Source organism: Myotis nattereri (assembly GCF_964212035.1).
Source record: "Myotis nattereri genome assembly, chromosome: 16".
NCBI classification, from domain to species: Eukaryota; Metazoa; Chordata; class Mammalia; order Chiroptera; family Vespertilionidae; genus Myotis; species Myotis nattereri.
The window spans coordinates 17541152-17554729 of NC_138091.1; the positions used below are offsets into that span (position 1 = coordinate 17541152).

Consider the following 13578-nt stretch of genomic DNA (forward strand, 5'->3'; position numbering starts at 1 on the left):
TGTGCTGCCTCTGGGTCTCTGATGCCCCATCGCACCGGGAGGATGAAGGACTCGGCCTGTGGTGTCTTGAACACTGAACATCGTCACCTACACCCATGCACTAAATGAGCTCGCACTGCGCCCACGCCTGCGCTCTCAGAGGACCCTCCCCTGTGAACACAGATCCCGTAATGACACTGGCCTGGGGTCACTTGGGAAAGGAGTTGAGTCTGAGTGGGGGGTGGGGGGAAGGGAGAAAGGGATTGAGTCCCTCCTGTGCCCTGGTTCTGACCCTCTCACCTATCCAGGCGCAGTTATCCCTTCTCACTGGAAGTCCCAGCCAGCATGGATGCTCCCTCACTGGCTCCAAGCTTCCTGTGTCCTGCTCTCCCTATGAGGCAAGCGCAGCCCCACCAGGTTCTGAGCCCCCACTTCCCGTGCCCACCTGGCCCCGCGCTGGCCGCAGCTGCAGCTCCAGCTCCGCCTCCCCGCGCTCCCCGACCAGCCACAGCTGCACGCGGTTGAAAGACCCGGAGAAGAGCCAGGCCCCGGTGGCCACTTGGATGCGGTAGCGGCCCATGGCAGCAGGTGGGCTCGCCTGGGTGGCAGAGGTTCTGTTACTGGTACCAAAGATTCCGCGGCCAGGCTTCGTCCTGCTGCCTCAGGACAAGTCCACGGCTTAATAAAGCAGCACTGCGTTTGCCAGCCCACTCCAGGATTGGGCCCCACCCCAGACAAACCAGAACCTGGGATTAGCCCAGAGGGTGGGGGAAAGGCGGCTGCTCCTCTCAGCAAAGTGCTGAGAATGGGGCTTAGAGGAAGATGAGGAGCTGAGCCTGGGTGGGGAAAGAGATAGAGAGGGGCAGGGAGGTTCCACCAGAGTTTTCTTTCTAGGCTCTCATTCCCCCAACAACACCCACTGCCTGGTTGTACTACATTTTCCGAAGGGGTCCTGGGTGCCATTCCTTTTCTTTCTTGCAGTGTCTGGTGCCCCTGGGCAACTGTACTCATTTTCTATTCACCTACCAGGTCTGTGTGCCAAAGGGGCACTGGGATTCCCAATATGGGCCAGAGAAAGTTCTTGCAGGACACTCTAGAGGCCAGGGATGAGTTAGAGTATTTCCTGTAATAAACCTGTGGTGCCCAATTCAGCTAGAGAGCAGCTAATGTATTCCTTTTCTCCCTTTTGTTTTCTATCCACACCCCCATCCTAAGACAGACAACCAATGTCACTATTTACTGTTTCTGCTTCTCCAAATCTTTCGTTAATGGGATTGTTTCATGTGGTTTATGTCATTTCTTCCACAAAAATGAGGTCACGCTATACATTTTATTTTGTTGGAGGTTACTTTCCATAGTTAACAATATATGATGAGAAGATCTTCAGATCAATAGATGGAGACCTAACTGCTCTCTTTGCTAGCTTTAATATTACACTGTTAGGTTGGCTGGTGTGGCTCAGTGGTTAATCATTGACCTATGAACCAGGAGGTCACTGTTCGATTCCCAGTCAGGGCACATGCCTGGGTTGTGGGCTCGATCCCCATTGTGGGACATGCAGGAGGCAGCTGATCAATGATTCTCTCTCATCATAGATGTTTCGCTCTCTCTCTCTCCCTCTCTCTTCCTCTCTGAAACCAGTACAAATATATATATTTTTAAAAATGGTTACACTGTGATATGATCCCAGTATTCAGTATTGACTATGATAAATGCTTTAATGAACACCTTTGTATGTATACCCTTATGCACCCTTATATTTAAAGTATAGATTCCCAGAAATGAGATTTCAACTAATATGTATGTATCTATTTTATATTAGACCAGAGGCCCAGTGCACGAAATTCGTGCACGGGTAGGGTCCCTAGGCCTGGCTGGCAATCAGGGCTGATCAGGGCCTTCCAGCTTCTGACGGGGCCTTCCTTTGATCTGTGCCACCTCCTGGTGATCAGCGCATGTCAAGCGAGCAATCGAGCTCCTGGTCTCCCAGTGGAACAATTTGCATATTAGGCTTTTATATATGTAAATAGAAGTTCTGATATTTGAAAACTACTTTTTTTGAGGTACACTTGACATGTAAAATCTGTACATATTTTATGTCTACAATTCAATGAGTTTGCTAATAAGTATACACCAATGTATATTATTGTCAAATTGCTTCCACAAAAGGCTGTAGCATGGTACCAGATGCTCTTTTCTCTGGTTCTCCATTAGCATAGAAAGTTATCATTTTTTAATTTTTACCAATAGGATGGGTCTAATTTTGAAGAAAAAAATGACTGTTGTGGGATTTTATCCAACTTAAAAACTAATCAGGTTTGTCTAATTGCTGTGTGACAGATGGTGGCAGAACACACAAAACTTCAAGTTCAGTACCAAAGGTGACATTATTACTCAGAGCAAAAGCAATAGCCACAGTTCACATTCATAATAGTTCCTTACACTCTCCCAAGTCCCACGAGTGTGATGCAGGTGGGTCTAGGTGAGTGACAGCACACGTAGTGGGCTGCATTATAGGAGAGGACCATGAGTTTGGGGGACTCACCACTCTTGTGATGTGCAGATCCATGTCCATTCTCTGTCTACAGAAACATGACCTCATCACTCAGGGTGGCTCACTGCGGAAACCACCTTGATGAACAGCCCCAAGTAAAGAGCACTGAGTCTTTGCATTTCTGACATACCCAGCAGGAAGGCCGAGGGGCACTCAGGGCCATGGCAGATCACCAGTCCCAATAGAATGAGGCATGTCAGCTGCTTAAACCCTTCTAACAGCTTCCTAATGAATATATAATAAAACCCAAGTTCCTCATCAAGGTGTGGTTGCCACAGTTAAACCTGCTCTCGATGTAATGACAAGGAAATATGTAGATGTTAGATGTCCTCTACTTCTCAGGGACCCAGGTATCACAGTCCCAGAGCTGAGCCAGAATCGCAGCACCAGACCTTCTCAGGTTTCTCTTTCCATCTTGGACAGGCAAGGTTAAATTCCAAATGAGAATGGAACCCACTGAGGCCGCAGAGAGGGCAAAGACTACCTGACTTGGGGTTCTCTGCTTATAGTTCCAAGCTCTACTTACAATTATTTTCATCAGCTCTTTTTAATTGAATTTATTGGGGTTACATTGGTCAATAAGGTTATATAGGTTTCAAGTGTACAATTCTGTAATACATCATCTGCACATTGCATTGTGTGCTTCACTGTCCAATGTGTAGTCTCTTTCCATCACTGTTATCCTACATTTACCCTCTTCTACCGGCCCCTATCCCCCCTTCCCTCTGGTAATCACCATACTGCTGTCCGTGTCCATGAGGTTTTTTTCCTTACTCCTTTCATCAATTCATTAGCTCTTGCTCTACTATCTTACCCTCATTATTTTCTCAACTTAACTTATTACTTGCCTAGTGGTGCTGGTCTCTGCTCTGCCCTGATGACCAAGACTTTAACACTATCCCTCCCAGAATGTTATTGCCCATGTAGTCACACAACACAAGTTTTTCTAAAAATTGACATAATAGAGTGAAGTATTATTTCATCACTTACTATAGCCAGGGCAATGATACTTACTCTAAGACATTTATATTGTTAAATGTTTTATGGCTACTCCTGACAACAGGATTTCCCTCTGCTGTCTTTATTCCCAGTACTCCCCCTACACCAAACACACACACACACAGACACACACACACACACACACACACACACGCATGCACGCATGCGTACGACAGGTTGCTTAGGTCTCTCACTCTCTCTTTTTTTAAAATTCTAGTCACTTTTTAAAAATTTCTTTATTGATCACCCTCACAATGCTCCCTTTCTCCCCATTTCTACTTCAAATATTATTGGAAAGCAAAAAATCTTCCCCCACTTATAACCACAGCAGCATTATACACAATAGCCAAATCCTTTGTTCATCTTTTTTAAAATTAAATCTTTATTGTTCAGATTATTACAGTTGTTTCTCTCCCCCCCCATAGCTCCCCTCCACCCAGTTCCCACCCCTCCCTCTGTCTTTACCCCCCCCCCACTGTCCTTATCCAGAGGTGTACGATTTTTAATCTTACACCTTTGTTCATCTTTAAGTGAGGTTATTTTATAGAAGAATCGAAGTCATTTGATAATTTACTGTTTGAGCAGCATAAAGAAAAGGCAGAGAGTTTGGGAGACTGTTAACAGGTTCAATTCTTCGCCATCATCTTTTTCCAGTTAAAAGTGGAAGGAAGTAGAGAGTGATTCCCTCAATTATGTGATTTAAATACCACCGACATTCTGAAGGAAACTGTTTTCTGGTGGAACAAAATATATAATGCCTTTCATTTAATCCTTGGGAAAAAATCAGTGAGGTAGCTATTGCTGTACCACATCTTCAAAAATAAGGACATTCAAGTTCAAAGAGATGAAGAAAGTTCCCAAAGTCACCCACAATGCAGGTGGATGATCCCAGAAAGTGTCATGAGCACCCACTGATTCATATCATAACCACCCATTTCTATTTGAGTCTATGGGTGCTGGCTTCTGGCCTTCGTTTTCTACTGAACCTTCTCCTAAAGCTTCTTTACGGCCTGTTGATTCTTAAATCCTGAGGGTTTTTCTCAGTGGTCATGGTTGTCAAAGCCTGTGAGGCTTTGACATTTTGTCGTTTAGCTGAGCTGCTAGCAGAGGTTCCTGTTGTAGTTCATTGACCTCTGGCCACTCCTCTGTTTCATTTGGGGTTCAGGGAGCAGAGGACGTGCATGTCCACAAACCACATCTCCTCCAGCCTCACCAAATCCTGACCTGTTTCATTTCCTCTCCTTGCCTAGACAATCCTAGCAGAGTTACATGAGAGCGTACAGTATATATCCCTGTACCACCCAACCTACAATCATGAAATAAATTGCTCTGATACTGATATATTCCACAAGGTCTGCCCTTTTACTCTGTTACATATGCTTTTAAAATTAATAACAATAGATGACGGGCTTTTAAAATTGGCAAAGGTAATCCTGATTCATAAATCTAAAATCTGAGTGTTGTACATAGGAGTCAGTATGATACTGAGTCTTTGTCATTATATCAAGTCATACATGCAAATTATTATTTCTAATTTATTATGGAGATAGTTCCCATGTTTTCTTTTCTCCTTGATTTTTTTTTTACCACATCATTTTTTAATGTGTTGCGTTTTGTGGGTTAGTCTAATTTGTTATTTGACTTAGTTTTTTAAAATAAAGTACTGAAAGGTTTGCTTTTTTCTTTGTGATAAAATATACACAACATGAAATTTACTATTTTGACCATTTTTTAGTTTACAATTCATTGGTATTAAGTATATTGACATTGGTGGACCCATCCATCTCCAGAACTTTTTTTTAATCTTTCATAACTGAAACTCTGTGTCTATTAAACAAATCCCACCTGACCCTAGAAACCACTATTGTACTTCCCATCTCCATAAGTTTGACAACTCTAGGTACCTCATATGAATGGAAACATGCAGTATCTGTCCCTTTGTGATTGCCTGATTTCACTTGGCAAAATGTCCTCAAGGTTCTTCTGTGTTATACCATGGGTCTGAATGCCCTTCCATTTTAAGGCTGAATAATATTCCGTTGTATGCATGTCATACTGTGTTTATCCTTTCGGCTACTGAAGGACACTGGATTGCTTTCACCTTTTGGCTATTGTGTGTAATGCTGCTGTGGTTATAACTGTGCAAATAACCATTTGAGTCCCTGCTTTCAGTCCTTTTGGTTATATATCAGAAGTGGAATTACAGGATCATATGGCAATTCTCTTTTAAAATTATTAAAGATCCACCACACTGTTTTCCACAGTGGCTGCACTATTTTGTTTCCAGCAGCATGCACAGGGATTTCAGTTTCTCCACATGTTTGTCAACACTTGTTATTCTGTTTTATAGATAGCAGCCATTCTAATGGGTATAAGATAATACCTCATTGTGGTTTTGCATTTTCCTATAGGTTATTAAGTTTGAGTATCTTTTCATAAGTTAATTGTATATCTTCATAGAAGAAATATCTACTCAAATCCTTTGTTCCTCCTTAAGTGAGGTTGTTTGCTTTTTTGTTGTGGGGTTTTAAAAATTTTAGTTGATTTGTTGTTGCGTTTTAGGAGTTCTCCTTGTAAATTGGATGTTAACACCTTATGAGGTGTATGACCTGTGCATATTTTCTCCCATTTTATGGATTTCCTCTTAACCTTCTTGCTAGTGTCTCTTGAAGAACAAAAGTTTTAAATTTTGATATAGTCCAATTTATATGTTTTTTTTTTTAAATTTTGTTACCTGTGTTTTTGGTATCGTATCCAAGAAATAATTTCCAAGTCCAGTGACATGAAGTATTCTCCTATGTTTTATTCTAATTATTTTACAGTTTTGTCTCTTGCATTTTGATAATGATCCTTTTTTGATTTAATGTTGCATATGGTATAAGGTAAGAATCCAACTTCATTCCTTTATATGTGGGTATCCAGTTTTCCTAGACAGCACTATAATGTTTGTTGAAAAGACTGTCCTTTCCCCATTGGTTGGTCTTGGTGCCTTTGTTGAAAATCATTTGACACTATGGGGAAAGGTTTCTTTCTGAGCTATGTATTGTGCCCAATTGGTTTATATGTTTATCTTCATTTCAATACCACACTGTTGAGATTACTGTAATTTTGTAGTAGTTTTTGTAATCACAAAGTGTGGGCCCTCCAACTTGTTCTTCTTTACACAATTGTTTGGCTCTTTGGGGGTCTCTTGAGATTCCATATACATTTTAGAATGGATTTTTTATTTCTGCAAAAAATGTCAATTGAATCTATTGATTGTGGTAGGTAGCGTTGACATCTTAGTAATAGCCTGGCCTTCAATCTGCAAACATGGCATGTCTTTTCATTTAGGAGTGTTTGTTTTTCAGAAACATTCTTTCAGCAATATTTGTAGTTTTCACTGCCCAAGTCATTGGTGAGAGTGGAAATCCTTGTCTTGTCCCTGATCTTAAAGGGAAAGTTTTCAGTTTTTTAGCATTGAGTATGACATTAGCTAAGGGTCTGTCATATATGGCCTCTGTTATGTTGCGTTACTTTTCTTCTGTACCCATTTTATTGAATGTTTTAATCATAAATAGATGTTGTATCTTGCCAAATGCTATATCTATACCTATTGATATGATTATTATATTATATTTTATTTTAAATATATTTTTAATGATTCAGAAAGGAAGGGAGAGGGGAAGAGTGATAGAAACATTAATGATGAGAGAGAATCATTGATTGTCTGCCTCCTGTATGTCCTACACTGGGATCAAGCCTGCAACCCAGGCATGTGGCCCGATGGGGAATTGAACCGTGCCCTCCTAGTTCATGGGTCGATGCTCAACCTCTGAGCCATGCCGGCCAGGCCTATCCTTTATTGTATTAATGTAATATATCACATTGAATTATCCATATGTTCCAGTAAGGAACCTCACTTGGTTGTGATGTTTTATCTTCTTTATGTATTGTTGTATTTTTTTGCTAGTATTTTGTTTAGGATTTTTCATTCTGTATTTAAATATCAGAGATATTGGTGTGTAGTTTCCTTTTTTGTGTGTTATCTTTGCCAGTTTTTGGTATCAAAGTAATGTTGGTCTCATGAAATATATTAGGAAGTATTGTCTTTTCTTCAATTTTTTGGAATAGTTTGAGAAGGATAGGTATTAAATCTTCTTTGAGTGTTTGGTAGAATTCACTAGTGAAGAAATCTGGTCCTGGATATTTACTTTTGAGGAGGTTTTTAAAATTGTTTCAATTTTCTTACTGTTGATTTGTGTATTTAGATTTTCAAGTTCATCATGATTTAGTTTAGGAAGGTTATATATTTCTAAGAACTTGTCCATTTCTTCTAGGTTATTGAATTTGGTAGCATATAGTCTTTCATAGTATTCTCATATAACCCTTTGTTTTCTGTGGTGTCATAACTTTTCTTTCATTTCTGATCTTGTTTATTTGGTTATTTTTTCTCTATTCCTTAGTGAGTCTAGCCCAGGGGTGGGCAAACTTTTTGACTCGAGGGCCACAATGGGTTCTTAAACTGGACCGGAGGGCTGGAACAAAAGCATGGATGGAGTGTTTGTGTGAACTAATATAAATTCAAAGTAAACATCATTACATAAAAGGGAACGGTCTTTTATTTTTTTAGTTTTATTCATTTCAAACGGGCCGGATTCGGCCCGCGGGCCGTAGTTTGCCCACGGCTGGTCTAGCCAATGTTTTGTCAATTTTATCAATCTTCTCAAAGACCCAGCTCTTTCTTGCATTAATTTCTTCTATTGTTTCTTTGTTCTCTAGTTTATTTAATTCTGCTCTTGCCCTAGCCAGGTTGGCCCAGTGGATAGAGTGTCGGCCTGTGGACTGAAGGGTCCCTGGTTCGATTCTGGTCAAGGACACATTGGGCTGCGGGCTCACTGGGGGGCATGCAGGAGGCAGCCAATCAATGATTCTCTCTCATCATTGATGTTTCTATTTCTCCCTTCCTTTCTGAAATTAATATATATATTCTGCTTTTATTTTCATTATTTCTTTCTGCTGACATTGGGCTTCATTTGTTCTTGGTGTTTTTTTTTCTAGCTCTTTAAGATGTAATGTTAGGTTGTTTATTTGGGATTTTTCTTATTTATTGAGATAGCTCAGTAATGATATGAATGTTCCTCTTATTACCACTTTTGCTGCATTCTTAAAGTTTTATTATACAGTATTGTCTTCTCATTTGACCCTATGTATCTTTTGATCTCTTCTTTGTTTTTTCTTTGACCCAGTCTGTGTTTAGTAGCATGTTGTTTAATCTCCACATATTTGTGGTTTTCCCTGATTTCTTTTAGCAATTAATTTCTAATTTCAAAAGCACTGTAGCAGAGAATAAGCTTGGTATGATTTCAATCTTCGTAAATATGTTGAGGCTCATTTTGTGTTCCAACATATGGTTTATGCTTTAGAATGTTCCACGTTCACTAGGGAAGAATGTAGAAAAGGCTCTGTAAACATCGATTATGTCCATTTGTTCTAATGTGTCATTTAAGGCCAATATTTTCTTATTGATTTTATATTTGAATGATCTACTTATAGCTATCAGTAGCTATTTAGGTCCCCTACTATAATTGTGTTTTGCCCTTTAGATCTGTTAGTAGTTGCTTTATATATGTTGGTGCTCCCTGGTTAGGTGAATATATATATATATTGTATTCTTGATGTATTGTCCTCTTTATCATTTTAAAATTTCCTTCTTTTTCTCTTGTTACCTTTTCATCTTGAAATCTTTCTTATCAGATATAAGTATGGCTACACTCACTTTTCTCTGCATACCATTTGCTTGGAGAATCATTTTCTACCCATTCACTTTGAGTCTATATTTGTTCCTGGAGCTGAGATGTGTCTCTAGAAGGCAGCACATGGTTGGTTTTTATTTATTTATTTTTCTGTCCAGTCTGCTACTCTGTCCCTTTTTATTGGTGATGTCAGTCCGCTTATATATAGGGTGATTATTGATGTATCAGGATTCACTATAGACCAGTGGCCGGCAAACTGCGGCTTGTGAGCCACATGCGGCTCTTTGGCCCCTTGAATGTGGCTCTTCCACAAAATACCGACTTATGTGCATGGGCCACGAAGTTTCAATCGCACTGTATGTGCGTGCCCGCACATGGTATTTTGTGGAAGAGCCACACTCAAGGGGCCAAAGAGCCGCATGTGGCTCGCGAGCCGCAGTTTGCTGACCACTGCTATAGACTACTATCTTCTGAGTTTTGTTTGTTTAGTAGCTCTGTGTCATCATTGTTTCTTTTTTTAAATATTATTTTTATTGTTGACACTATTACAGATGTCCCCATTTACTCTCCCTAAACCCACCTCCACTCAATCCCTGTCCTCTCTTCTCTCTGGCCATCACCACACTGTTGTCTTCGTCTATGAGGTATGCATACATGTTCATTGGCTTATCCCTTCACCTTCTTTCATTCAGATTCCCCTCTCTCCACCCCCAAAGCTGTCGGTCTCCTCCATGTATCCATTCCTCTGTTTCTATTTTGCTCATCTATTTATTTTGTTCATTAGATTCCACATATAAGTGAGACATTATGGTATTTGTTAATCTCTGACTTGCTTATTTAACTTAGCATCCAGATCCATACATGCTGTCACAAAAGATATGGTTTCCTTCTTTTTCTATGGCCACATAGTATTTCATTTTGTAAATGTACCACAGTGTTTTATACACTCAGCTATTGATGAGCACTTGGAATGTTTCTAGATCTTGCCTATGATCAATAATGCCGCTATAAACATAGAGGTGCATATATTCATTCTGATTGGTATTTTGCGATTCTTAGGATATATTCCCAGAAGTGGGATCACTGGGCAAAAGGCAGTTCCATTTTTAATTTTTTGAGAAAACTGCATACTGTTTTCTACAGTGGTTGCAACAATCTGAATTTTCACCAGCATTGCACTAGGGTTCCCTTTTTTCCACATCCTCACTAGCACTTGCTTATGTTGATTTATTGATGGCAGCCATTCTGGCAGGTGTGAGATGATATCTCATTGTAGTTTTAATTTGTATCTCGCTGATCATTAGTGATGTTGAGCATTTTTTCATATGTCTCTTGGCCATCTGTATGTCCTGTTTGGAGAAGTATTTGTTCAGGTCCCTTCCCCATTTGTTAATTGGATTGTTTGTCTTCCTGGTGTTGAGTTGTATAAGTTCTTTATATATTTTGCTTTTTATTTAATCTCTGTTATTGAAAGTATTACATATGTCCTCCCTTTCCTCCCATTGACCTCTTCTAGCATGCCCCTGCCCCTTAACCCAGGCCTTCACCACCCTATTGCCTGTGCCTATGGGTCATGCATATATGCATACAAGTTCTTTGGTTGATTTCTTCCCACCTACCCATCCACTCCTTTCCATTGAGATTCGAAAGTCTGTTTTATGCTTCTATGTCTCTGGATCTATTTTGTTCATCAGTTTATTTTGTTCATTAGATTTCACATATGTGTGAAATCAAGTGACACTTGTCTTTCTCTGACTGGCTTGTTTCACTTAGCATAATACTTTCCAGATCAATTAACCCTTTCCAGATGTATCATTGGCAAATATGTTCTCCCATACAGTGGGCTCCCATTGCATTTTGTTAATGGTTTCTTTTGCTGTTCAGAAGCTTTGTAGTTTTAGGCAGTCCCATTTGTTTATTTTCTTCTTTGTTTTCCTGCCCTAGGAAATATATTGGTAAAAATATTGCTTTGAGAGATGTCTGAGATTTTCCTGCCTGTTTCCTTCAAGCATTTTTTTGTGGTTTCATGACTTACATTTAAGTCTTTTATCCATTTTGAGTTTATTGTTGTGTATGGTGTAAGAAGGTGGTTTGGTTTTATTTTTTTGCATGTATCTGTCCAATTTTTCCAACACTAGTTTTTAAATATAATTCTTAACCCACTGTTTGTTCTTGCCTCTTTTGTCAAATATTTATTGACCATATAGGGGTTGTTTTATTTTTGGGCTCTCTATTTTGTTCCATTGATCTATTTGTCTGCTTTTATGCCAGTAACATGCTATTTTGATTACCATAGCCTTGTGGAATAGTTTCATATTAGGTAGCATGATACATCCAACTTTGTTTTTGCTGTGGCTATTCGGGACCTTTTGTAATTCCATATAAATGTTTGGATTATTTGTTCTAATTCTGTGAAATACATCATGGGTATTTTGATAGGAATTGCATTGGATCTATACATTGCTTTGGTAGTATAAACATTTTAATGATGTTAATTCTCCCTATCCATGAGTATCATATATGCTTCTATTTATTGTATCTTCTTCAATTTCCTTCTTTGATGTTTTATAATTTTCTGAGTGGGTCTTTTCCCTCCTTATTAAATTTATTTCTAGGTATTTATTGGAGGCAATTATAAATGAGATTGTTTTCTTAGTTTCCCTTTCTGATGGCTCACTATTAGGGCATAAAATGCAACTAAGTTTTGTACATTTATTTTGAATTCTGCAACTTTGCTGAATTAATTTATCTGTTCCAGTAGGTGTGTGTGTGTGCTGTTGTTGTTTTTATTATGTGTGTGGAATCTTTTGGATTCTCTATATACAGTAGCATGTCATCTGCAAATAATTAATTTTACTTCTTCCTTTCCAATTTGAAAGCCTTTTATTTCTTCTTCTTATCTGATTGTTGTGGCTAGGACTACTAGTACTATGTGGAGTAAGAGTGGTGAAAGTGGACATCCTGTCTTGTTCCTGAACTTAAGGGAAACGTTTTTAGCTTTCCCCTTTGAGTATGATTTATGCACTCCAATATGCCCATGTTCAGATGTTCTAATGCATAGGCCTCTCAGACGTGTTTGTTTGTTGAGCAGGGGATTCTTTGCTAATTTGTTTTAGTCTCCATAAATGTAAGGATTAGACAGGAAATTAATATCAAGGCAGAAAATCTCAGATACCGCTTCAGAATTCATCATGTAGAATTCATCATTAAGGTTTCACCATTAAAAACATAGAAAGAAACATTATCTAAGGATACAACTTCCTTAGTTATCTCTTCAACAGGATTTGGGAAGGATGAATGATTCAATATTAGACTGGAAGAAAGCTAGTATATCTATACTTGTCTTTATCATCTACCATGAAAGGCTTGTGTAGTACTGATATTACTCTGTGAACATTTCAGTGGTGATCTTGACATTTGTTTCAGATTTCTGATGTAATGACGATATTAAATACTTGTTCACCAATCAGGGGATAGGCATCACAATTTAAAAGTGTTTCATCCATTCTCTCCTGTCATGAAACTCAGACTACTGTCCCATCACCAGCTGTAGACACCCATCTCACACACACACACACGTGATTTCAAGATAACCTTAAGTCTCCTAGTAGTTTTATTTGATTTTGGCTAGTGTTTATTATTGTTTGTTCCTATGTATTGTTAATTCCTATCTTTTATAAAGAAATGTAATATTTACTGTATAATCAATGCTTCTTGCATTCTATTTAAGAAAATGTATTTATATAAAGTTGTAAAAATATTTATCCATATTTTTCTTCAAGAGTTTTAAAGTTTCTTACATTAAGTACTTAATCCATCTAGGCTTATATATGGTATGAGGCAAGGATACAGTTTACTCATCATCCATGTGGATAATCATTTACTGATTTAGTTGTTGAGCATTCCTTCCTCCCTCCCCTGTTATGGCATGTCACTTCTGCCAGTAAAATTGCCTTTGCAAAAGCTTTGTGATCCAGTTGGGAGGATGTGAAACATGTGTGAAGTTCAATATTGAAGAGGGGTTACTTTGAGAAGCAGTTCAGTGCGCTGGTGGCAGACTCCAAAGTGGTCCTGGCTGGAGCCTGGGATTGATCAGAGGACTGAGTCAATTAGAAAAAGCTGTATATCTTATAATTCCAACTATATGACATTCTGGAAAAGACAGAACTATTAAAGGGGTAAATAGATCAGTGTTTTCCAGGGGCTAACATGGAGGGAGGAATAAATATGTGTGGTACAAAAGATTTTTAGGGCAGTGAAAGTACCCTGTGTGATACTCTAATGATGGCTACATGTTATTATACATTTGTC

The 13578-nt window shown here is 39.0% G+C and overlaps 1 protein-coding gene across 2 annotated transcripts in view; it reads right to left on the reverse strand.

The window, feature by feature from the left end:
* LOC308532931 (polyunsaturated fatty acid lipoxygenase ALOX12-like) overlaps positions 1-559 on the reverse strand; it is a gene marked incomplete at both ends in the record, with an annotated part of 28983 nt that extends 28424 nt beyond the window's left edge. For both annotated transcript variants that reach the window (XM_081110616.1, XM_081110617.1), the window contains one exon: positions 425-559. In XM_081110616.1, the coding sequence (XP_080966742.1) occupies positions 425-559 (135 nt within the window). The remainder of the gene's footprint in view (positions 1-424) is intronic.
* Between the last annotated feature and the right edge of the window lie 13019 nt (positions 560-13578).